At 41.7% G+C, this 27,730-nt stretch overlaps 1 protein-coding gene across 1 annotated transcript in view; it reads right to left on the reverse strand.

The window, feature by feature from the left end:
- The window catches only part of rngtt (RNA guanylyltransferase and 5'-phosphatase), a 69,472-nt gene extending 46,315 nt beyond the window's left edge, over positions 1–23,157 (reverse strand). The window contains exons 1-9 of the mRNA XM_084483680.1: positions 22,789–23,157; positions 21,909–22,018; positions 21,565–21,668; positions 21,368–21,456; positions 18,849–18,924; positions 17,497–17,752; positions 13,997–14,106; positions 13,311–13,412; positions 1,376–1,511 (exon numbers count right to left, since the gene is read on the reverse strand). Coding sequence (XP_084339806.1) covers positions 1,376–1,511; positions 13,311–13,412; positions 13,997–14,106; positions 17,497–17,752; positions 18,849–18,924; positions 21,368–21,456; positions 21,565–21,668; positions 21,909–22,018; positions 22,789–22,852 — 1,047 coding nt within the window. The 5' untranslated portion in view covers positions 22,853–23,157. The remainder of the gene's footprint in view (positions 1–1,375; positions 1,512–13,310; positions 13,413–13,996; positions 14,107–17,496; positions 17,753–18,848; positions 18,925–21,367; positions 21,457–21,564; positions 21,669–21,908; positions 22,019–22,788) is intronic.
- Between the last annotated feature and the right edge of the window lie 4,573 nt (positions 23,158–27,730).

Raw genomic sequence — 27,730 nt, forward strand, 5'->3', positions numbered from 1 at the left:
ACACTGTGACTACGGCAGAACCAGACTCTAGAAGTGAGTTTTTATATGAAAAGGAAGCTACTTTGCAAATATATATTTGTTTGAACCGGAGCATACAGATCAAGGATTTCTACAAAGCCAGAGTGGTGTCACCAATGGGTACATTTCAAACTGATTCAGGTATGTGAAACATTCCTGTTAAAAGGCTGATGTAAAAAAATTCATTGAAATTTATGAAACTAACTATTGAACTACAAAACCAATGATCAATTATGCACATCATAATTGTAAATGTATGCAGATGTGTGAATTTCAAGAAGTTAGCTCCTACATGACTGAATGTGTTCAAGGATGCTTTAATAAGCACAGAACTAGATCTGTTTTAGTCTAACCCTAGCACTGGGGAGCTGCTAATATCAGGTGCAGACCAAAGCAATCAAACTCTAGTGCGGTTCGATCGGTCTTACTTGCAATGAGAACGCAATCTCACCCAGTTTCCGAAACCGGCCTCTTTGGGCATTTGCTGATGGCTGATGTAGCTGATGGCTACAGAAACTTTAATAAGCTGAACATCGCAAATACTACGACAGAATCTATAGCTTATATTGAATATGCCTACTGTCGGTTTTTTATCCCGTAGTGTCCGCCACCTTGCCAGATGATGCAATATTTACTTAAAAGCATTCTGTCGACTCCTGAATATCTGGGGACTATTTCAGCACTGCGGTCTTGCATGGCGAACACATTATATTGAGGTAACAACTGCAGAGTTAAGGTTGACGAAACTCTTACAGCCTACAGAAATGTGCATATTGTACAATAAATGCAAAACATTACTTCAAGAGTGGTCAATTACTGTGATGAAAAGCAGGTGGGAGTAAAGGATGGGGGTCACAAGGCCAAAGGGTGTGGGACATACAATAAGCAGTTGCATGAAGCTAGCCTGGCAGCCCACAGGTACAATATGTAACATTGACATTGAGTGTTTAACCTTGGTACTGCATAAATTATTGAGGCACCATGTAATTATTGTTAATTAAACCACAATAAAGGAGAGAGTTGTCTCCACCCACCCTACCCCCTCCCCAGACTCAAAGCTCACGCGGGTTGCCAGTTTGAATCATAACACACAAACCAAAACCAAAACAAGCACTCCGACCCAGAACGGAACTCTCCGAGGAGAACAGACAGTACAGACAGGTTGTAGCATTGTGGTCGGAGGAGCCAGTATTTCGACTCATGTCTCCTTAATCTGGTGACACATGGTCATGGACCATGGTCATTTTTTGATTTAGTATAGTCAATTTGTTACATATTGTACCTTTAAGACCACCATTTAAAAAGGTCACAACAGAAAGAAGGGGAGTTAACACAAATGTATAGAAAAGGAACTTACCCCATCTAGTAAGGTTTTGCCTAAGTGGATGCGGGGATCCTTCCGGAAGGGGAACTCAAGGTTGGCAATGTGGAAGATGGTGTTGTCTCTGTCTATCATGTGTACGTCATTCTTGCCGTTGATTAGCATCATGTATCTGTCATGGCACAGAATATAATTACATGGTTAGGAATCAGACTGCTACAACTGCTGCCAGTGATGAGATGAACCCAGGAAGGTTTGGTGTCAAAGTACTTCAACCCACCTTCCTCTCTTTTGATAAAAACAAGAGGAAACCAGAGACCTTACGTATTGAGATTTGATCCAATGTGGTTATTCCCATTCTTTGGTAGTGCGCTCTCTAAAGCGAGGACCACCCGTGATGAGATGCAGAAACTGAGGGTTTAGTATGAGCCTTGGAGACAGTAGAAGAGGCGCTTTGAAATGTCACTCCCACGCCTTCTGCTAGCTCGGTCTCGTTAGCGACGGCTCCTATTGTCAAGAGGTTTACTCGCCCCTTGTATATTTTCAGTTGCCATGTCTGACAATGGTAATGAACTGCAGCAGAGATGGAAAATAAACAATCCTGGATTGTGCTCTCTGGTTTGGAGGCACAGCATTTGTTGTTGGTATTAAGGAAACAACAATTTAAGATGTACAACCCTTGGGGTGATGTAAAAGGGAACAAACTTCTGTTTCCCCAATCTCTTAAAATAGCTTTAAAACGTGGAGCTAGCAGGCGTCATTGCTACATGGGTTCATGGCACTTAAAGATGCATCCCCTACATCTCATTTGTGGAACACCTATAGGCATTTCCTTCGTTTAAGTGGGATAATATGTAAGGGTCTGAAAGAAATGTTTTTTCACGGAAGTAGAAGAAATACAGGAACATGCTTTGTAAGTATTGTTTTAATCTTTGTATCAATTTATATGAAAACTAAAACTAAACTACAATATACATTTTCCTGTTCAATCCCTTTCATATTTCATTTGATTTCCTTATTCTGGTTCCATAGAAGCCCATTTCAAGAGGCGGGTGTATTGAGTACAGCGCTGTATTCCTCCCTGATCAATCACTAGCAGACATGGGCAGGGCTGGGACTTGTGAACATTTTCAATACTAGTACCAATACCAAGGATTCAATACCAATACCTCATCAATATAGGTATAGAATTCCAGCCAAGGCCAGACTGATGTTCATTGCGAAACGCAAATGTGATAGCACTTAAGATAAAGCAGGCTGTTTGCTAATCCCTCAATAGAATCATCTGGAATTATGTGGAAAAATAAGGTCTGTTTGACCGTTTCAATGAAAAATTTATATAGTAAACTATATTTAAACACTTATCAGACATGACACGAGGACAGCTAATTTATAAAATGGTATAAAATTCATCTGATGCAACCTTGAATTAAAATAGGGACTTATGTCAGAATCAAATTTTATTAATATGTTAAAGCAAGGGTAGATAAGTTATCTAATTATCTTAAATGTCTTATTCATTGAAATTCTCTTTATAACCTTGACAGCTCCCAAATTAATCAAAAATGCTCATACTTTAAATTATTACCCGTATCTGTGGCTGTCGCAGTTCTGTATTAAGCCTGTCCACTCATTTTATTCAGGTTAAATGAAAGCTCCCTGCAGGCACTCTGCCTTGAATTCATTTCACAGGACTGGAGTAATCCACAAGACTAGGCAGACCTAGACATGTGGTTAAAGGATGGGGCTTTGGACGGAGGCCTGAGGGGAGGGCTGGGATGTTCTTGGTTGGTTGCCTTCAAAATCGAGTATTCTCTGGCTGGTTTCCCCAAATTTCCAACTTAGCTTTAATAATAATAATTGACAGTCTGCAGGCAAACCAAGTGCCTGTGAACAAAACCTTTTTCGGCTTTAAAGATAGAATTGCACTAGATTGGTGGAACGAATGAGTGATTTGAGCAGCCATAGCAAATGCATTCCATTTTATAAGCAGGCTAGTTCTAACCAATTTGTTTTGGTGCAAACACAAGACAAGTTTTTGACTGAGGAAAAGTAAACAGATCCTTAAAAATGTATTGTGAATTCAAACACCATGAGGTTTTATGCTGTCAGAGAGCTGTATTTCACAATATATTAATAGCCATCAATTAATAAATGTATCATTGACGATTACACATGCTCAGGAATGTGTTGAGCACTATGGTAAGCCTCTCTGAACCCAGTGATACCTTTCAGGCAGTCTGGCACTTTATCACAAAACAGATGCTGAGGGGAACAGGATGGCGTAATGTGGAACGCGCCAGTAGCTCCATTACTAAAGGTTAAGCATCCTAATCCAGACAGCGGAAAATGAAGAGACGTTAGCCTGCCACCTCATTATGAGCGGCTAGTGCCATACTATAAATGACCGTATATTTGATTGCGCTCAAGCTTAAAAAGGTGGATGGCTGACACTTTGTACACAAGTATTATAGTATTATATATAATACTATAATATAATATAAAAAAAAATATATATATATATAATAGTATTATATATAATTATTTTTTTACTCCAGTGCTCACAAAAGCGAGCCCACAATTCTAAGCAAAGCAAAAGCGCCAAGCGCCGATTTTCCCTCAACCTTAAAGGTTATGTGTGTAGAATTTGGTAGCAACTAGTTTCAGATTGCAACCAAGTGAAAGCCTGTATTTTGTACAGGTATTCGGTAGGGTGCAAGTAGGTATTTTCTTTCTGCGAAAAAAGCATTATTAATTTTAATCGCGCCAAGGTGGAATTTTGAGGGCCATAGCCTGCAAATAAATCAGTTATACCAATCACAACCTAGTATCTAGGTCATAGTCACCATGGTCACTGTGCATATAAAGAACATCGGTTTCATTTTGGATGCCAACGTTATGGAAAAGCCTGTGTTGTGTGGTGAACTGATGAACACACAGACGGGACTACATAATTCTACCAACTGTTATGATGTGCCAGTATTAACTGAGGCCACTTTTAGAGGGTCCCATCTGGATTGGATCCAGCATGTAGCAGATCAGTTCAAATCTCTTGGTTGATCTTGCACAGCCAATCAGGACTTAAATGAATTGAGTTTATTGTAGAGAGAAAGCTTTGATATTGATTGAAATGATTGATAGCTTGGATTAAAAATACGGTGAGGTCACGTTGTTGATATTGCAGGCATATATGCAAGGCAGATAGAGAGATTTGGGATGACTTGCTAAAGGCTATAGGACTATAGGAGCTTATGAAACGCCATTGTTCAAGTATATTTTACCCTGCTTACCTCATCCCGTGACAAAGTATACGAAGAATCAAAGGCCAATCAGTACTGGGCGGTATCCCTCCTCAAGGTTAACCAAAACATTTACACTGGAATAAGACCTTTAGGGTGGGAACGCAAGAAAACCTAGCATGCTTTGTCTGCCTTTTGGAAATTATAGCATCTTGTTGCAGGTCAAAACAGAGACGCGACTGGGCCCCTGAAAATACAGTGGATGGACCCTTCTAAACGTCCCCCCTCCTCCCCCCTCCTTTTCAATAAATTGTTTTAAAAAAATAAAACAATTTATTAAATAGAATTGAATAAAGTTACAAGGGTGTGCATTCTTTTTGAATAATGGGACACCTTATAATGGTTACAAATCAATGTGCTACAAAGCCATCAATAAAAAAACAACTGTCAAATACAACTATCGACTTTGTGCTTCCTTGACAATGCAATAACACAAAATGTAACCCTTAATTTGTTTTTCTATTACTTTTGTTTGTGCTTTTCATCATTTCCCTTTTTTCCACAGATTATTTCTTGCTGGCGCTATAGGGGTGCTTGACGGTTTAGAAATCACAACACAATTAGCCACCGATACAATGATGCAGCTATGGAGCAGGCGTGCCACCCATCACCACATGACATATGCCACAAAAGATTTTTATCAATGTTTGCTAAAATATTGTAAAGGTTATTACTTGCAACAAAGAGATACCATTTACAGGTGTAAGCCAATTCAAATGTTATTGTATCTATTAATATTTATATTGATAATATGTTATCTCGTTCAATATAATAGACAGTTATCTTCAATAATAATGATAAATATTTAGGATAAACCTTCCCACTGAGGGGGGCCGAAATAGGCCCATAAAAGCCTTCCCCTTTATCCCCCTTATAGGCGGGCCTGTCCAGTTGCTAGTGTGTAGGACACATAATAGAGAGCTTTCATTAGTCCAGGCAGGAAATCTAGTTTTTTCATTAATGTGAGATGCCCTTAAAGTGCGTCCCCTCCACACCCAGGGGACGGCTCAATAGAGGAGCTATGAGCGTGACCCTTTTCTCACCTCCCTCCCTGCGACACAGCGCCGCACGCCCGTCCTGAAATAGGTACTTGCCGAAATAATAGATTAAAACATCATAGGAGGGGAGTCTGACCGCTCTCACAGGGCTGGGTTTGTGGTCACCCAACCTTGTGGGGACTATAAGGCGCATAGGTGCTGCTACCGTGCGAGTACAGGTGCTTCGATCGTACCCCCCCCCCCCACACACTCTGGCATTGTGCGTCAGACTCTGCAGCTCCACAGCGGACCAGACTCAAGGAACATTAGAATTACAAATTTGACATCAACATTCGTTCTTCTGTCACTCCGACTAGGAGCATTCTTTCGTTCAAAACCACCTCGTACCATCTTTCTCAGAAACCCGTGCCATATGACCACAACCTTGTTGAGTTCGTACTCTGTTAGTTCCCAGGCTTAAACACGTTTAAAGGTGTTGTCGTAAATGGAGAGTATGCTTATTCAATGAGAGAAAAGAAATCAATTGGTAATTTGAAGCATTAGACATACCATGTTTAAAACATGGGAATCAAATCAAACATTATTAAGATAATTAGGCCTGCCAAGCTTAGTTCCATGCCCCGGTGGCGATGCCAAACAGATAGAGCAGCTGCTGTGCCTTTTGTTTTAGGAGTCAAACTCCTGCACAAAAAACTTGTACAACAGGCATTATGATTATATGAACAAACAATAAACAATCAAGAAGTTGAGAATTCTACTCTGTACGAATGGCACACGCAATTATTGTACAAGAATTGGTTTAGATTAATCCTACTTATCAGGACTAATTTAGTTTGACTTCATAATTGCCAATTTGTCACTGCACTGGCAAAAGTCACTCAGTGAATACAAATATGGAAGACAGCTTAAATAGTAGTAAATAGTATTAAAGGATCTGAGCAATAACTCCTAATTAAGCACTTAGGCTTGAAGTGTGACCGCAGCCTACTAGTGTGAAATGTCAATGTCCAGTTTTGGACAAGACTAATCTGAAAGAAATCCTTTATTTTCTTTCACGAGCCATTTTGTTTTGCAAGCAAAAAACAGGCGACTATCGCCACACTAAAATCCCAGCATTGCTTCTATCTGCATCTCGGTGTCACTCACAGACAGAAGAGGGTTGGGGCAGCGGTCAGGCAGACTTTGTGGGCTCCGACGTCATGCTCGATATACTTGGCATGCGTCGAGTTCCCAGTTGTGGGCACAGATGGATGCTTGCGTCTTATGTCCCGTGAGACATTTTACGCATGATCGGGTGATCTGCAGTTTCAGGTCAGCATTTGTTCAAGTTTCAAGCAACAAAAAATAAATCTGAAAGTAGAAATTGCTATTGAAAGAGAAAAAAAAAAGAAGGAAGAATTGACTAGTAAAAAAGTGTACTTTCTTCAAATAATATTAATCTGGAAGGGCCCATCTTCTGCAGTCACATGCTGAGGATCAAATAGGTTTGTCACATACAAAAATGGTCCCCCGCGGTTTAATTGGCTAGATACCAACGGCTAACACTGTCAATTGCATTGGCATACAAAGCGCAGGAAGACAGTAAGTGCTGTCCAACTCCCAGTAGAGTGCCTTTTGATCAGCAAGGGACAAATCACCCTTGTGCCATCTTCACATCTTCTTCTGAGACGTCGAAGATAATAGTGCCCACCAAAGCACCGCCTGTGCTTTTATCAAAACTACTCCTCCTACTCCTCCCCGCGGCATGCCCCTTTATTAATACGAGTGTGTGGCCCCTTCCTCCTGCTGATCTCCACCCCTTTCCTCAGAAGGGTGCGGCCAGCCTTTGATTTGCCATTATCCACAATTGCCCGTCTGAGCGTGCACCTTGTTCCTAATGAGGAGTGGGAGCAGCCATTGTGGCTGCACGGCCAGACGGGAGCCCAGCGGCCTGACTGGCAGCCCGTTAAGCTCCTCTGGGCCCCCCTCAAAGATCAAATCCACCGGCGGTGCACATCATTAGTGCCGGGGCCACATTAAAAAGGGCCTCATGGTTAATATCCATAGTGAATCAAGTCCCTTCTTCCAATGGGCAAGAGCTCAATAGTAGCTTAATGTTCCAGGTTAAAGTCCAGGTTGTAGAATGCAAAACAATCACAAATAATTACAAATGATCTCAAAGACTGTTAATGATCCCGTGAATGAAATTGGACAGAATTTACAGAGATAAATGTGCGTGAGCATATTCTATTGCATAGGATAATCCCCCTTGGCACACCAAAAGGGCATTTGTTTTTCATTTTGAGATAATAAGTCACTTTTGACAAATAATTTGCCAAGCATTCAGGCTCCCTCAGTTGTGATTATTACTCTCAGCAAAGTCTTAGCTGTTCTATTGGAAGCCTATGGAAATCCCTCTGGTGGGAGTTTGTCTGGCACACAAGAGATGGTAGAACACTGCCTTTTAGCATGGCATTCAAGGGGTCTGGGTGTACAATGCTTGCACGGCAAGAGGGAATCAGATCTCTATATGAATCTGAGGTGGAACGTGGAAAGATTTGAAGATGAAAGATTTGTGTATAGTATGGATGTTGAGCAAGGCAGTAGATCCAAGATAAGATTTACCACAGGCATCTGTCGGTTCTACAGCAGATAACCAACACAAATAGGCTGAAATGTGGTGAGTCTGAAATAATTTATACATTAGGTGTTTAATCTTTCATGTAAAATAAGTCCTACAATTCAGAGGTATTAAAGGAAATAGCAAAGAGCTTAACGTAAAACAAAATTATGGAAAAGGGGAAAGCATTCTTATCTTAACAATAAAAGAAAAAGCGATTTAGCAAAATGAAAAATGCAAGTTTGCAAAGAGAAAATCTTGCTCCACCACCTTGAAGAAAAGACTTAATAAAAATGTAATTTCACATCTGAAACCGCCTCCATATTGGATAATTCCTATGTGGAAATTCTTTATATAATCCCTATGGGCCAGGATTGGGGTGAGAATTTAAAATGAAGATCCTCCCACAGCACACCCTGCAAACATAAACTAAAATGCAAACACACTCAACTTCTCAGCTACATTTGTAGCTAGAATGTAGCTGTAGAGAATGTTGTGTAAGATGTAAAGTAGAGAATGTTGTAAATAGATGTAAATATGGACTCAAATTGCTTTCAGAAATTGTTACTTGCAGTTTCGGGTTACTGGGTAGCATTAATTACACCCACCAAATCTGATTGTCAGGAGCTAGCGAAAGTGTGAATGAAAGAATATGGTGTCTTGCGGGGCTGTATGCGGGTGTCTGGCTTAAAAAGGCTGTTTTGTCTTCCTGTAATTAACACTTGCTCTCAACCCTTTTAGTTTAGTGCTTTTTTAATGTGCCCATTTACTGCAACAAGCAATGCTCCCATGAACGTTCATCATACTTAAACCAATGGTCCAGTGATACAAGCGTGAACCAAAGCACTAACACAACCAAAACTATTTACCAACACTAAAGTTTTACTAAGCTGAATTCACAGTTCTGTGTACCCCACACTTGCAAAGATCAGTAGTATCTTTGCAAGTGTGGGGTACACTTTCTGGCTGTTGAAAAATAAACCAAACCCTCTGCCTGCTCCCGGCCTGATCATGAGAAGTGTGACGCGTTGCTGAGCTCCAGGCGGACTAGATTCAGGCTCTGTGATGAAGGGATCTTCAGCGGGCATGAATAAGGACAATCCCAAGTCTAGCGTTGATGTCTACAAAACTGAAACGCCGAAACACAGCCGTTAATGTGGGGCCAAAAGAGAGGCCGATCCCAGGTCAGGCTCCAGTAGCAAACAACCCACCAGACCCAGGGTGGCTTGGACCACCGAGTGGGCCTTTCGCTGCCCGCTTTAGATCACTTCATTGCAAAGGGTTTATTGTAAACTTTGTGGGCTTTATTGGTATTAAGGTGCACAGGCAGGGATTAGGCACACACCTACTCTCACTGGTGAAAAAGAGTAGGCCTGCTCGGAAGTGCATTTTCGCAGTTCTGTTAAACTGAATGGTGTCACATTTGTATTATAAACTGATCAGCATCATTCACGTGTTTTGTACAGTTCTCCACCCCCAGAGAGACAGGCCATTATAATAATGACATGTATTGTATTAGCCTATATTATAGTATATAATATAAGGCTTATAGAAGCCTATATTCTGCCATGAAAGGATGCGCACATCGTCTTCATCGTGAAAAGTGAATATCTTTTCTAGAGGCGGGTGGTTATTAAATGCTATTCTGACATGAATCGCAGATAGATGAGTCATTTTCCCATCACTGAAACCGTGGGGGAAAAACAACTTCTAATAAAGAAAGTGATTGGCACAAACGGAGTGAGGTAGATGGGCCGCACCAAATTATATTGTACAATGGCGAGAAAGTATATGGTGAGTTATTTAGTTCAGGCCGACAGCAATTTCATGTTTGCCATTTGAGGATTTCTTAGATGAGGTCACTGATATATCACATAAGGGATGGGAGGAAAGAAAGTCATGTAGGAATCAGGATTCTTTGCTTCAGGAAAATAATCGCACCCCAAATGGCCCTGTTATCTGAGTGGAATCATAATAATGCTACCGTCCTAGACGATAATAAATTCAACAAGAGTTAATCTGCATGTTCTGTTAAATATTCATTAAAAGAATGACAGTGGACCTTTAGAACCTGAACCCCAATACTCTGCAGAAAACCAATTATATTGAGAATACTTGCACAGTCCCCCACATGAAATAACCACGTGCACATTTTACCAAGGCACAACAAATTAGCCTTGCTCCACAGCTTTCAACACAAATTGTTCAAGGGAGTCGAAATTATTCAAATAGGTGGAACAAAAGAGCATATCCAGAGTGTGCCGTCAAGTGATAGGGAGCCCTGCTCAAACGAATCCCATCTGAGCTAATCAGGGGCATTCTGGTGAGTCGCAGCCCAGCATGAGTGAGACATAATGGCTTTATGTCCATACATACTATCCATTACTTTCAGCCTGAGAAGCATTTCCCTCTCTAATCTCATTCTTTCTCACTCTCTGGAGTTTCATGCCATCATCTCTCCTTCACCATCCCTTAGTCAGCCCGGTGTTCACAACCTTTCAAAATATATATTTTTTTGCGTTGCTTCTCCGGTCCACTTACACGGTCTGTCTCTCCCTCGTCTGAGTTTGGCTCTCATTCCTCCTGCTTTTACCCACCTCTTGACGGCGATAACAAGCCTTTGCTGTCAGAAGACACTCGAAATAGCAGGGAGAGAAGCTGGGCTGCCATGGGTTGAGGTACAAAGGGGGGGAGGGGGGGGATTTTATTTTATTTTCAATTTTTAAAGGCAGGTTTGCAGAAAATGATCATTAATGCAAATGTTCAATCTTGGACAGGAGCCAGATTTGCACTCTCCTCACCCTCCCATCACTAGACATTAAAGAACTGAGTGTAAAAATACACAAATCGACTGCAATCATTAAATATTCAGCAGTGCCGAACATTTTCTTCCTGCCCGGCAGACAGTAGCTCACAGAAGACTGACTTATCGCTGCAGCCCAGAGTCCCTGGGTTAGGTACGGCGTCGTTAGCACTCTAACTGTTCTGGTTGTTGTTCTTGTTCTTCCCCTCAAGCTCTCTGTCCAGATCCACCCCCCATGATGTCTTTGTCGGGGGTCCCCGAGTGTGCAGACTGGTGATCTGGATGTCAGCTGAACTGTTGGTCACCACCCTTGAAGCCAGCCTGTCTCAATCCACTCCAGGATATAAACGTCTACCTTTTTCATGTGCTTCCATGAGCATGCTCTCTCTCTTAATGACTGAACAGCACAGACCTTTGTACCAGAGCTTTAGTCACCGGCGTAGCCTGTATGTTATAGTCATGTCCTTTATGTCCTCCTCCTTGAAGTATAGTGTACCTTTTATTTCATCTAATTCCTAGATAAGATCCTGCTAATAGGGAGTCTGGATTTGTTTTTTTAAATGAGTTGATTTGGCACCCCCTTCGTCAGTGTTGCTAATGTTGTTCATATTGTATTGTCACAGACAACATTGAACCATTTTGATACACCTTTAACTGTTTATACCATAGTCTTGTTGAAATTGTTTACCATCTGCAGGTTTTACATTCATGTCCCATGCACCACAGACAAAATGAATTAGGGTCGTAACACTATGGCTCCAGTCAACATGGAGAAACGATCAAAGCACATTTGCCCAAAAACCCAACAGCAGGAAAACCACTGTAGAATCTCATTCGACTGAGGAATAGAGCAATAGAATCTGATGGGGGCATCAAGTGAACCAATTGGGCAGCACAAAGTTAAACCACGGACTCGCTCAGAAATAACAAAGTAGGGTTGTTGTTGGTTTTCTTCCTTGACAAATGTAATCCTCAAAATGCTGCGAGTTAACAAACACTCATAGTTAACAAACACTTAATTAATACATTATTATCAATCAATTACAGTCAAATTATTATTAATGCCGTAAGATATATATGCATTACTTAGTGTTTGGACTAGCACACTGTGATTTGCTTCCCTCTAAATGACTGTAGAGTATACATGTTGTGCATACATTTGAGAACACAAAAAGGGAATTATGCTCAAATCCCATTTCATTGCACAGGAGAAAATGTTTATGATAGACTCAAAAGGTTACACTTGGCTGGCAAGGCACTAATGCTGCCTCAGAAACCATAATTTGATGTCTCTTCATATCGACCGATGTTCAGCATGAATCTAGAACATTACATTGGGATCAATTGAGCATAATGATTGACATACAATCCATTTGTGTCTGCATTATAGAAACAAGCATCTAGGGCTGACTCCAGTTAAGAATTGCGTTGGTCGACTAATAGCAATCCATCCCGACTATCAGTTGATGATAGTAACTGTGTGCTAATCTTAACCATAAATATATATATATATATATATTTAGTTTCTACATTTATTATAAGGGCTGCACGAAATACCCCTTCCAAATCTCAACAAGAAGGCTTACTCTTTTAACACGCATCGAAAATCTGTTTTTTGCATTACACCCACACGGAAGCATTGCTTCACCTGATTTTTAATGTTGCAGAGCTAGAGAGAGGCTGCTGCTTAGGGCAGGGTGCTTTGTAATGGGCCTGTAGTGACCAACCGATGGCTCTATAGAGAGGAGTGCTGCTGCCCGACTCGTCTCCTAGGCAGGTACACACCACCGCTAAACGCACTGGGACTCACACCGCTTATCGTCATTCGGAGTGTGACTATCTGTTGAACATCCAATATTTTTCCTACTGCTACTTTGAACTACATAAGCTGCCATTGGGATGCGAAGTTCTATAAATACACAACCACACAGACACTTTGCTGCTTTGAATTTTAAATTCTGTTTTGACGTCAGGCTGTTCCTGGCAGGCGGTTCTGAGTGCAAAACTTGACAAACGCTCCACCTTCCTGGGCCAGCCAGCAAACTAACGCTTTCTAGTCTCAAAAACAAAGAAACCTGCTCATCATCAGACAAAATGAGAACACTGTCTCAGCCCTGAGACTAATTAGTTGACGAGTCAAGTATGAGGGGTCAGCCCTACAAGCATAAACACATTAAATAAGATATGACATGAAAGCAGTGTTTATGCTGAACAGAATCATTTTGTTGGTCAATCCCTGTTTTCAATCAGCCAGCCTCGAAATCCAACCCACCTTGTGCCGTCTGCCTTCCAGCTGACCTTGTAGGGTTTCTGCTCCAGAAAGCGAAGGTTGCGCCTGTCCATGGAAACTGGCTGAGCACCGGGAAACCCGCTCCTGGCACCCGTGGCGACGCGCACACACACACACACACACACACACACACACACACACACACACACACACACACACACACACACACACACACACACACACACACACACACACACACACACACACACACACACACAAACACACACCAGCTTGTGAGTTCAGCATTGACTCAAAAGCTTTTATCTTTTTGTATCTCGCTGAGTGATGCGATTACAAAAGCCATTACAAATTAAAACAATGGGCGAGATGAAATGTAACCAACATAAACGCACAACTGCCTCATGCTAGTAATTGAACGTCAGAGCATTGTTGCAGCCGTCTCCATTGATGTAGGCAGTGTATACAGGGGGAGTGCTATACAATAGCCTCGCAGGCACAGAACCCAAATCAATTCTTGCCACCCATCAACAGCTGCAACTTGCCTGCGTCACTCTGTTTGAAATACAATGATTAAAATGCCACATGTTCAAATCAACCTGTGTGCCACTTTGTTATGAACACATTTGAATGCTCGGGCAGAGCGACTTCATGAGAAAGTACTTGTACAACTATGAGTGGTGGTGGAGTCGACGGGAGCGGATCCTCACTTTTCCCACTCTGCAAACTCCTGACACTTCCTCTGGATCTCTCCCAGCTTGGGCTGCGTGGTGAGCTGCGTCACTCCCTTCACCGCGATGCCTTCCAAGAACACGGCTCCCTGTTGGGGTTGGGACAGAGCCAGGGTTGGATCATTGCTGCACCTACGAAACGTTCACTCATCCTCCCCCAGGCTCCCTGACCCGTCCTCCCACCAGAGAAAGAGGCTTTCTCCCGGGGTCTTTCCCTGAGTCGCGTCCTGTGTTTCGCAGACACCACCGCTTCCCTCTGCCTTTTAAAGATCAGGCATGCACCAAAGCAACGTGTATTGGGATGCCTGCAGAAACAGTCTAGGTCAAACCAGCCACCTTCCTGAGATCCCCCTGAGCCAGTGGGTGTACTCCACTATTATGGAAGAAACGGAGGGAAGGGAACAAATGGATCAGGTTTTCCCGGAAAATAAATTCTAGTGGATGGGGAAGTGGTCCGGAAAGAGCACAAGTCTGTCCCCCTCATTTGAACGGTTGGTACACATTCTGTCACCCCATCCTGGGTTTGTGAAAATAATTATTGTGCATTATTATCACAGAATATTTAACAAGTATTCGCCGAAGGAGCCTGAGGTGAATAATTGTTTTAGTATATACTACACATGAACACTCCAAAAATAAACAAGATAACACTTTTTGCTGGGATTTATTAATTAGGGGTTTATTTGTTTTTATCAGTGTGACGAGACGACCGTCACGCGGATGAAAACATTATCCAGAGTTTGAGATCTCAATCATGGGATATTGCCCAATTATCCCAAGGTAGCGAACCAATCAAATTGCGCCATTTTAGGAGGTTCAAGTGTAGCATATACTAAAACTGGATATAGAGACTTGAGGCTGCTGTAGTTAATAGTTGTGGGTTAGAAACAGATTTTGAAAAAACACACCCCAAAGTTATGCTTCCTATTTGAACTCAGCCACTATGTGCGCACATGTGATCTACAGGCAAGATTCTCCAAACCTATAAGCAAAGAGATGCCTTGATTGTTCAGAAAATGGGCGGGAGTGGTCTAGAATCAAAATAGTCTCATACAGAGGCAGGCGAAGTAGAATCACTCAAAAACAGCATTTCATTAACAGCTGACAGATGGCTATGTCATTTCCAACAAACTACACTTAAATTATAGCCATTAGATCATATATCATAAACCTAGCACATTGAATACAGCAATTGCATTAGGTCTACATATTAACCGAGGGAAAGACATAATCATCATTACAAAAAAACCGGGACAGGGACATTTTTCATGTTAATCTAATGAGATATGATATAAACCTTGACGGGTGAAATCTCTGCAACAGCGTTAATAAAAAAAGAAAGCCTATCCGAACCAGCTGTGCATGTTAACCGAACAAGCGATCATAATGGGATAGTTTGTGGTCAAAGTCCCATCGGGGAAAGCAGTGTTACCTGAAAACTGAAACAGCAAAACAACAACGTCAAGATAAACAGATCCCTGGTCTCAATGTCAACCAACTCAAGTTAACTATAATCAGAAATAAACGTTACACTAATTTAAAATTGATGAAAGAACGGACACTCTTCCCCTCATCCACTCTTACTGGTCACTTCTAGGGCTGAACGATTTGGGGAAATAATCGAATTGCGATTATTTTGACCAATATTGTGAATGCAATGTAATATGATTTTTTTATTTATTTATTAAGTTCCTTATGTTCTTATTATTCTTAAGTATGACCAACACAACATTGGAAGCAGTCAACATATAAACTGCTCTTTCCTTTGGGCCAGGCCGATGTGTTGAGATGAATTTATATAACATCTTTATTTTACTATTGAATTGTAAAAGAAAATTAAATACAAATCTTACTCAAAACCCCACTTGGGTTGCCATGGAAAGTGAAACATGTCCCTCCTTTTCACCATTACCTAGCCTTTGCACTTCCTTTTCTAAAAAATCGAACTTTTCTTATTCAAATCCTATTCTGAGAGAAAACATTCTCTCAGAATATGGCGCCAATTCAGGAAACGCTTTAATCTCAGTCATACAAGTGATTATATGCCCCTGATTCGCAATGATATTTTTCCTGCTGCACAAACCGACTTAGCTTTTCACTCTTGGTATGACAGTGGCATAGTGTTTTTCAAAGATTTATTTGTAGGCAACACCTTCATGTCATTTGAGACTTTGCGTAAGGATTTTACAATACCTCAAGTTCACTTCTTCAGATACCTACAGGCCCGCAGTTTTTCTAGAGAACATTATCCATTCCCACATCTATCCAATAATGATTTGCTTGAAAGAATACTCGGGCATGACCCAACCCTTAAGGGCAACATCTCTTACATATACAACATCATTCTCAATTCCAATATGCTTTCAACAGAGAAGACAAGATGCACCTGGGAACCGGACCAGCTCTCAGCACAGACCTGGAAAGGTAGACTAGATTTCATTCACACTTCATCTTTGTGCCTTAGACACAATCTAATACAATTTAAGATCCTACACAGGCTTCATTTTTCTAGGGATCGGTTGGCTGCCATTTACCCAAACGTTGACCCACACTGTGTGAGACGTCATCAGGGCATAGCCACTATTGGGCATATGTTCTGGGCCTGCCCAGCACTGACACATTTCTGGATCCAGATATTTGAGGCTTTCACAAATATGTGTGGCAGGCATGTTCCACCAGACCCTATCACCACTATTTTCGGTGTTAAAGGCATCCCAAGCATATGCCATTGCATTTGCTTCACTCTCCCAATGAGACTTATCCTGAGGCAATGTAAGTCTGCTAATCCCCCATCTTTCTTTTGCTGGGTGAAAGAAGTCCTTGCTTATCTACCCCTAGAAAAACAGATATTCTAGGGGTAAATCCTCCAATAGATTTCATAACACCTGGAGTCCTTTTCTACAATACGCAGACAATCTGTCCTTCTCTTGATCCTCAATTACAATTACAAACATGATAACTAGACTGGTGGGGCGATGGGTGCAGTACAATTGTGTTACTTGATCGTCATTCTCTAACAAAACTTAGCATACAGGGTGTCGTTCAGAATGATACATTTTACCTCAAAAGGTGGCAGACCTGTTATTATTATTATTATTTTTAAATTTTATTATTATTATTTTTTTAATTATTATTTATTTTCTTTCTTTTTGTAGTTTTCTTTCTTTGACAATGTGTGTGTGTGTATGTGTATGTATTATGTGTACCCTTGGTGGGTGGGATCGGGGTTGTACGTATAATTGTACTGTGAAATTTTTTAAAATAAAAGAAATTTAGAGAAAATAAAAAAAATATATATATACATATATATATATATATAAATAAATATTACTGATCTCCAGTCAGTAACGGTAACAAATCACCAAAAAAGAAAATTAAAAAAACACGATTTTGATTTGAATTTGAATAATCGTTCAGCCCTAGTCACTTCCAGTCAATCCCCGAAACCTGGCCGTGAGGGGTTTCCCTCAGTCACTCACCAGCTTCAGCCTCTCCTTCTTGCGCTTGCCGGGCGCCGACCCCGAGGAGCTGGCGCCCGAGTCCTGGCCGATGGCGTTTCCGTCGTCGTCCACATCCCCGTTGCCTTCGTCTTCGTCAAAGCACCACTCGGGCAGCTCGGGGGCCGGGGGCGCGTCCTCCACGTCTCCGTAGCGACGGAACAGCTCCTTGAGGTACTCTCCCTTATAGATCCCCGGAGCACGGGACTGGGTGAATGCCGCCACAGCAGCCTCCACACTAGGAGAGATCGGAAAAGGGATTGATGGAAGCTGAAATACTCCTCATGGTGTCTTTTTATCAGGACTTTTGTTCATACTTTCAAACAGAGGTTATCCAGTGTGAGCCATTTTGGTTGCGTTTGATAGAACTTATTCACCCAAGGGCTTGGCTTGGTTACCCCTTATCTCCACCGGCGCTATCAAGCGCCATCAAATCGCACCTTATGATCGTAAACTTTTCCTCCGGTAGGGAAACACTGAGATAATAATCAATGGAAGGTTTGCCATAGCCAACTAAAAGATTGCAAGCCTTAATTTGCAATTGCAAACGCTAGCCTCACCACTTTGACTGAAAAATGATGACATCATTGTTCATACATTGATTGTTTTCAACATACAAAGAAAGGGTTTGTCGACATGACGCTCATGGCGATGCTACACAGCATTTTCGGTGTCTTTCTGGCTATTGTTTAGTGCCTTTTGTTGGGGTCTGACTATGGTGTCATGGTGTGTAGTGGGAGTGGGGCCCTTTTCGTTAACAGGAAAGGGGTCTCTATGAATTGTGGCTTGAGTGTTTTTTTTTTTGCGTGAGCAACTTATGCCATCGCAATTGGGAGCGAGGGGCGCTGACTGGCTCACCATCAAAGTGTACTGACGCAAAGGAACAGGGGTCACTATGATGCATGCAAGGCGGCCCACACTCTAAACTCCTTGAGTGAAGTGAACTCCTGAAGTGGATTATGTGGAGAGGGGAGGAAATAGGTGATGTCTGAAGACAAATAAATAACAGAGAGGTTGGCCCTTGACATCGTTCCAATTTGGAGAACACAACTTGTCAACTTTTCCCAGATTATTTTGCAGAAACAGAGTTGATGTGGCAGACCGTGATTTTCTACCACAGACGTATGAAACAGTGCTCTTGCATAAAAAAATTGCCTTACAAATCCCCTTGGATAATTTTAATTGGGTTACTAATTTATGCATGCACAATCACCACCTGCCCCGTAGCTTTGTCATGCTATAACTATGATAAAGAGCCAACACGTTATGGTGAGAATTATAGAACAAGAACAATGACGGATAGTGTTTGGGAGCAGTTGAATGGTGAGCCTTACCTCCAGTCCATCTTCTCTACCAGGTAGGCACAAATCAGGAAACCCGTCCGATTGAAACCATGAGTGCAGTGAACCCCTATGGAAGGGCATCAAATCAGACGGAGAAGGAAGAGGAAGGGGCAATGAGAAATTGTGGAATCGTATCACTGGAGATGGACAAAATTTTCCACTCACGTCGCTTCCGAGACGTTACGTGCTGAGCGGCTCAATACTAGCACTTACAAATGCATCAGTGACATACACTAGGTCCAATCCCTTTCCTGATCTACTCGCCATCTTCTAGTACTCAATACGGCACGATAGAATACAAAAAGTGGGCATTATTACCTCAAGATCCCTGTGGTTCTTTCTTGCCGCTTCAAAAAAGTCGATAACACTTGTGCCTGCGCCGTGACCAGGTTGAGCAAGTGCTTCAAGCACGCTGGCCATTAGGCCTCATTAGATACTTAATAGTCCAAGATGGGAAGCCCAAGTTCCCCTTCCACTGAGTGTCTCGTTAAAGGCCCATGTCATAATCACTGTCTAGAAGTGGCTTGTGGACACATTAAGAACCTCGAGCTGGGATGATTAAAACAATCGAAGCGTACAAAAAGGTATTACAAATTACAAAGAAGACCTTGAGCACTGTGTGCAGGGAAGGGCCATTGTGCAAAAACACACACAGACACAAAGAATGTATTCTATTCCATCTTCTAAAAAACATACTATTTTGATAACTGAAACTGAAAAATACACTCATCCAAGAAAAATAAATGACTAAATACAGAAGGAAAAAGGGGGATAGTTAATGAAAACCAAAGCAAATCTCCCTCAGAAATCTCCCTCAGACACAAGGCACCCCAACGTCAAACAAAGCCGAGGTCTGGAACTCTGCTGATAAAGGATAATAACCACCTCTGACCCCCCCTCCCCCCCATGCAGGAAGTGGGAGGATGGGGCGTTTGCCTGGCAGAGTGCCATGCTAAATGAAGACTGAGCGAACATTTACAGGCCTGGGGACCAAAATGATCTCCCCAGCTGTCTTAATATCCAACTGCCACGCTGTGTGTGTGTGTGTGTGTGTGTGTGTGTGTGTGTGTGTGTGTGTGTGTGTGTGTGTGTGTGTGTGTGTGTGTGTGTGTGTGTGTGTGTGTGTGTGTGTGTGTGACGGCAGGGGGGAATCGCAGCGAAAATGACACCCATACATTCTGTGTCGAGGTTCAAGTAATTTAATTTAGCCGATGCTGAGGAGCATCCATCTGTGGTTCGCAGGAGTTGGGAGGAGCATGGGAGCGGGTCTTTGCTGGATTACAGCGAGCCACAGTGAAAGAGAGCGCCCTGCTGGTCGCAGAGAGAAAGGCAACTGCAGTAGGACGTGTGAATTACCAGTATGGGTGTGATTCATACAGAGAGACTGATGTCAATGTACTGAGGGTCAAACCCATGAGCCATATGGGTAAGAGCATTTCATTCAGATGTGGTACGATGAGGGGGAAACTAAAACACCCAAACATGTATATTGAGTGACAAAAGATAAACCCTACTCCCCCACTGAAACACATTTTCAGACTATCTGGATGGTCATTGAAGTTCACGCCATCTGATAATAGTTCCAGAAATGACAACATAACATTATCAAGGTGATGAGCTGCTTCCGGACTGGCATACATGCTACATTTGCGTACCGTTTTCTGGTATACTATTAGTATGCAAGCCAAAAGTATGCAAACTACTGTGTGGCGGGTTTAAATGCTCCATAAATGTTTTGTACCAACAAAGTTAAAATCATGCATGAATAATTATTAACGCGGACATATTACACCACCAGGTGTGAGTGTGATTAGCCATTACAAGCCATTTTGAAAATGTGCTGCTTCTGACATCACAGGTGGGCGTGTCCACCTAGAAGTGTGCTGGCTAGATCAGTCTACCAGCCTACCCAGTGGACTGTAACAAACGTTGCTCATCTATCCGTCATACATCTACATCCGTCAAGCGGCACATTTTCAAAACGGCTTGTAATGGCTAATCACACTCACACCTGGTGGTATAATATGTCCCCTTTAAAGTGTATTATTATTTGAGTTGTCTGTCATTAAGGTTGCTGGTGAAGGGTTTTAATGGTTATTATTCATATTGAACATTGTAGGTTAATCAAGGGACTGATCCATAGCTTGCATGGAATCTAGGAATTTTGCCAGAAACTTTATGGCATCCAGGAACCTTAAGAATAACTATTTTTTGCATACTATGTGCTAATAGGATTTTGGACCTAGAACATACTATTCTCCCCTTTACTATGCTAGTATGCAATTTTGGATGCAGCCAAAGCAATCTATAACATTCTCAGTCATTGGAAGGAGAGCGAAAGTGATCCTGCAGCTCCCTCTAGTGAAGTATAAACTCAACAACAAGACTTGGAAAGTTGAATTAAATACATAAGACTAATATTAGTCATCTATTTATTGGTATGTAGTAACAATACAGTATCATAAGTTAATAAGTAGATGCTGCTGTTTAATTTCCTATTGTTTCCTTACCAATCAGTTCTGTGGGGTTCTTCGTTATGAAATGTTCACACAGAGTGATGAACATCTCCGTCGTCTCCTTTGACGGACTTTCTCCATGGCTAAAAACAATAGAAAAAAAAAAGGATAAAAAGGATTTGTTAAAATAAATACATTAAATGGGAAAACTCATCAGTTGCCCAGAATTGGTGATCATTTATTTCTCATACCCTTTACACTGAAGTTTCACATATTTAATGCCGTCTTTTTCAATGTCATTACGGTCATAAAAGCGGGTAGTGTTGGTCAAATCCACAAGCAAACCCATCTTGACCTGCAAAAAAAGAGAAAAAAGGTTTTATTGTGTATAGACAGCAATAGGAACAAGAAAACTAATATTCAAAACCCACACTGCATGAACCATAGTACGTCAAGTGAAATGCCCCATTTAAGAGAACAAACATTTTATCATTTTTATTCATATTGTCCTTCAATTATTTTTCATCTCCAGTTTATGTATATTATGTCTTTTGAGAATTACTATGCAGTCATCCAGAACATTTGCTCATCTTACCTTAAGACTCTTTAAATAGTTTGACAGCATGCTAGGATGAAACCTATTCTCCTCTTGAACTTTGTCATCATATTTGGGCCCCAACATAGTTTTCATCGGCAGGAACTTTGCTAAAATTGAGTTGAAATAAATATAGTTAAAAAAATATCCCATAGACCGCAAAGAAGGTAAACATATATTTCAAATAGAAATGTATTATTTAAATATATACCTATTTGTAATAGTCATAGGCCATTTCACGGGGAAAACAGATACGACTTCCAGTGACAATTACAACTTGAAGCATTTTATAGCATCGTTTATTATTGTATTACATCGAATTAACACGTGGAAATGACTGGCAAAGCACCATTAGACACATAATAATAATAATGACCTGTTAACGCGAGACATAACGTTATGTGCTGTGTATGTAACTAACTAGGTTCTGTTACTATTCAGTGGGGTGGGGGTGTGGGGCGGGGGGGGGGATTAAAAACAATAACATGCAGGGAGTCCATGCCTAGCCCTTTGACACAAAGCGTCATCACTGTGCCTACGTGCAAGCACAATCATAAAGGGTCACATTATAATTTTAGGGAGTGCTAAGTGCAGCCGTTACAGACTTGTGTGAAGACCATCCAATGGGTTTGTTTTGACACGTGATTTCACAACGACAAAATGGCTAGCTGAGAGTCTCTCCGTGCTTGTGCCAGTGACGAACAATAATGAGAGAACAACCCCTCTGAATAATGTTTCGTCAAACGAAAGCCAAGCAGACACATCGTGTCAGCTTCGTGGTGGCCATGGCTCGCATTCCCCGGTGTCACATGTTTCACTGGGCAGTTTAAAACACCATGATATTGGCAGGTTAGCTAGTAATCCTTTAGTTGACTCTCACCTGCCACAGGTTGTCCTCTTCTGGGACAACTCCTCCACCGAGGAGGAGGCTCGGTGTGTGACATTGTGTACAGGGGAGTCTGTCGGTCTCGATGATATAGTGTTTAGTACCACGGTTCAGCAAAGCATCAGCAATTATGATCCAGTGGTCGCGACGTATCACGGTTGCCGTTACTCGAGTACCGCGGATCGAGGCCTTTGGTTTATTTGGAGGGTCATGCAGTAAACCGAGGAGCTTCAAAGTTTGTATATTCCTGCGCAAAGCAAAGCCTATGTAGTCTTACAACCCATCACCATCTCACGAACGGCATTGTTTATGTAGTTGTTTTTATTTCTGTGCTGATGTTAGCAGCTAGATAGCATAACGTCAACTAGCCACTGTAAGCCCATTGATGTATAGGTAAAGACGGCTAGCTGGCTAACTACTAGCTAGTCTTCTTCTTGTTGACAATGTGGAGTCTTTAAACTGCAGACGACTCATTACTGCCCCCCATAGATATAAAATGTCAATAATATTTGGACCATCTCGCCTATAATAACAGCCTACTGTTTGTTTTATACAATTCCCCCGACTGTTATTCTCATATTTGTTATATTTTTGTCATACTATTATATAGTCAACTGCTGATATAATCTCTATAATCTTAAAAAATGTGTTATGGATCAAATAAACCTCGATAAATAAATGAAATACAAGAGCCTTAATTATCAGGCTACATTAAATACTATTTACCATATATTTAGCTAAACAGAATTCTTCCTGAGACTAATATTAACTCATGGTAACTGATTCAAAAAACAGACTGTTAATGCCATTTTAAGGTTCTTCTTCATCCATCCATACTTCTTCATCCAAACAAATTACCTCTTGCAAATACGGGCTGAAACTCTTTATGAACATTTATTGTAAAACACAAGCTGCCATTGGCTGTGGCTGACAATAACGGGGCAATTATGTTCACGGATTGTCAGATAGCAAAGCAATGGGCCAATAAAACCAAGGCGGAAAATATAATAAAAACACTGGCCATGAATGATGCAGAGGGAATTGCAGAATAAATGAAAAATATCATTACAGCCTTTATGCCGATGGCTGTACGGATATGGAGGACATCAAAATGTAATCACATGTTTGAAGGCTCTTTAAAGCTGCAGCTGGGCGGGCAGTGGTGCTAAGAGATTTAACTGGTAAAGACATATTCAATGTTGATTTGGAAATGAAGGAGGGCAATACCATGGGAACACTGAGCCATGGGAATCACCTCTGCAGAATCAGCATCAAGGCAACCTAGTGTCAATACAGAGGATCACAATAGTTTCAGTAGAGTGGCAAGAGAAAGGCAACTCTACCTCACATTCAAATAGTCTTTGAGATGTGAGAAAGAGGTAGATGCAGGAAATAAGGTTTTGCCTCCAAGCTCCTCCAAAACGGCCTCAAGGCTCTAGCCTCCGCACGTGTTTCTTGCATCTTATAACCTTTGTCATTATTATATTATTTATATTGTTTTTATTTCATTAATACACAGGATCAGATGAATGAAATAAAAACAATTGGGTGATATATTGTGTGTGTGTGTGTGCGTGCGTGCGTGCGTGTGTGTGTGTGTGTGTGTGTGTGTGTGTGTGTGAAAAATGAAAATTTTTAAATGTCTGATAAATAAAAACGTTATTTAATTTGTCCGTAGCTTGAACATTGACATTAGGCATAAGATAATTAGGTAACAACAAGAAAAAAGATGTGAAAAAAATCTCCACTCTCCTTGACAGCGGTCATTATTCAAAAATAATTCACCACCGGAAGTCGGGAAGGCCCATGCAAGTGAACGGAACGTTCCACAGCATTGAGAAGAGCCGTGTAATAAGAGAATTATATATCATGAGTTTATATCATATATTCTACACATACTGTTAAACCCATATCAAACACAGTATGCATGTTATGTATATTGTATATTCTGCACATACTGTTAAACCCATATCAAACACAGTATACATGTTATGTATTTTTTTATTTATTATTTTATAAAAGTAAAACAAGTTTTAAAGTAAATGGATGTCCCTGCTTTGCTCTGGTTGCACCATCATCTGTGGTACTGGTTGACCTCTTGCCTCTTGGTGGAGGAGCCGGTGAAGTCGCACCAATGGGAGGGACTAGGGAGCATCCCGCTTGGCCAGCTGGTCTGGATGTCCCTTCATCGCTCTTGGCTGCACCACCCTCTTTGGTACCTGTTGCCCCCTTGCTTTTTTGAGGAGGACCAATGGGTGGGAGAAGGGAGAATACTGTCCATCAGCTGGTCTGGATGTTCCTTTGTCAGATATTTCCCGCTTGCCTCTTGATGGGGGAGCCGGTGACGCCGCTCCAATGGGAAGGACCTTGGAGTAGGTCTCTAAAGTCAGGGGTCTGAGGGTTCTTCCATGTTTCCCCAGTTTTGCCTTTTCCCCCTGATCCATTTTTCGCGGCTGGCTGCCAGTGGCCTTGTTTGGGTTCAGATGCATCTGACTGCCGATCATCTGGCTGCACCGCCATCTGTGGTAACGGTTGCCCTCTTGCCTCTTGGTGGAGGAGCCGGTGCAGTCACACCAATGGGAGGGACCCGAGAGCATCCCACTTGGCCAGCTGGTCTGGATGTAACTGCTATGCTTTTGGCTGCCCCACTATCTGTGGCAGCAGTTGACCTCTTTCCTCTTGGTGGAGGACGTGAGCCAATGGGAGGGAGCAGGGAGTCGAGCTCTAAAGTCAGGGGTCTCAGGATCCTTCCTTGTTTCCCCAGTTTGGCCTTTTTCCCCTGATCCATGGTCTGTGGCTGGCTGCCAGTGGCCTTGTCTGGTTTCAGACGCATTGTCGTTGTTGCAGCCAGGCCCTTCAGCATAACTGTGAATTCAAATAAATTAAGCCCTGAATACAAATTATTAATTTAGGTTTACAAATGATTTTACAGACTCTTGGTAATTCAAATGTTTTGCTTTGATCATTAAGCAGTACCTTTCTTTACCTTTATATCGTTTTTATATACTATATATAATATACTTTTAATACATAGATATAGTTATAGGAAATAGAGTTATAGGATTCTAAATCCATCCAAAAAAAAAAATCTACCAGTTTTTGGTGGGTTTCCTGGGGATGGAGACATGCATCCAAGCGAAGTCTTCTTCATCCAGGCATGCTCGAGAGCCTGACTTGGAGTCATCCTCATTGACGAGTCCCAACTTTTAAGAAAATAAACACACGCTGGATATTATAGCAAAAAAAGCCTGCGAACACAGAAGCCTTGGGACACTTTGATTCACCATGCCTCATGTTAACTGAGCATTGGTAGAAACATTCAGGGGGGATGGTTAGCCAACTCAGCCACATCGCCGGCCTTGTAGTAGATCATAGCGCATCAAACATATTTGATGCGCTCTACTGTGACCAGGTAGTGCACTCACTGTAGGCAACGCTGGATAAAGTCCAGCAGGTCAGGGTCGTCTGGGCCCAGAAGACTCCCCAGCCTCTTGCGACCTGGCAGGATCTTCTCCCCCGACTTGTTGAGCGTGATATATTTCAGCTTGCCCTCCTTGTCTGCACATTATACAGCATCACACTGATTTAACATTGTTGATTTCATTGTTGGATTAACATTGTTCATTTTTTTAAGATCATAAATAATGTCAACTGAAAACTCCATCATATGCCATAAAGTAAAATCCTCACCAAAAAACTCATCCCTTTGTGATGACGAAGCCACTATTTCTGCTGGAGGCATTCCCAGTATCTGAAATTAGACAACCATACCCAATAGTCAACTTATACAAATATACACAGTCATGGGTGCAGATCCCTGGGGGGTTTGATAGCTTACCTTAACCCTAACTTCTTAGTTCAAACTAAATGATGTGATTGAAAATCTAGTTTTAATAGAAGCCGACTCCACTTTTGAACTTATCCATGCTCAGTGGTCTGAACCGTTTGTAGTATATATACCCTTAGTATGTATACCCTTGTAGTATAAATCAGCAATTATCAATTATCATGTCTTATTCACACTGTTATACTTGTTTCCCCTAGCTTTGTCTTCTAATCTTAAATCTGAATTATTGAATAAATGAATGAAATATATAGAGAGAATTCAATCTCATGGTTAATTAGCAGTACTAAGCAACAAGTGGCTTGTAGGATTACCTCTATGGTGCGCGTGAGTTGATCAAATTCCTCATCTCTAAAGAATGGTTCTCTTCCAATGAGGAGCTTTATCAAGCAGCAGCCAAAGCTCCACATGTCAATGGCAGTGGTGCACGGATCGACTGAGTCTGGATACCACTGTAGTCTGGAAGACGGACCAAAGCCAGTAGGATAAAGATAACTCTATGAAACCCATCAAATAACACAATGCTGTCACATCGTACGTCTCCTCATTATTCAAAAGAGGAAAACAATTAGACCCACATCTTGGTTGATCCTGTACCAGGCTCACACCAAAGTCGATGACCTTGAGGGTGTCGGGGTCCTTGTCGGACATGACCATGTTAGCCTGCAGTCATAGAAACAGACGACTCGGTGTGAATAGCTGGGCTAACGGCTCACAGGTGAAAACTATTTGCTGACAGTGGAGATGGGAGATGAGCGGGACTCCTACCAGTTTGAGGTCACCGTGCATGATGTTCTCTCTCTTCAGCAGCTGAAGACACTTGAGGATGGGGTATGCGCACTTCCTCACATAGGAGACACTCTCACCCTTGTTAGTCACCATGTCTTTCAGGTCAGAACTGTAAATAAGGCATTTATAAGTTCTGATAGAGAGTCAGATTTGCACTGTAGCGCACAATGCAAAGCAACAATCAGTTTAGAATCCAGAAATTGCACAGAATGCAAGACGGAAATAAGAAGTCAGTTTGTACCCCAGGAGTTCAAAGGAAATGCAGATGTGGTTCCGGAACACAAGGGAGTCCTTCATGCGGAC

This window comes from Micromesistius poutassou, assembly GCF_964030765.1.
Source record: "Micromesistius poutassou genome assembly, chromosome: 19".
Classification (NCBI taxonomy): domain Eukaryota; kingdom Metazoa; phylum Chordata; class Actinopteri; order Gadiformes; family Gadidae; genus Micromesistius; species Micromesistius poutassou.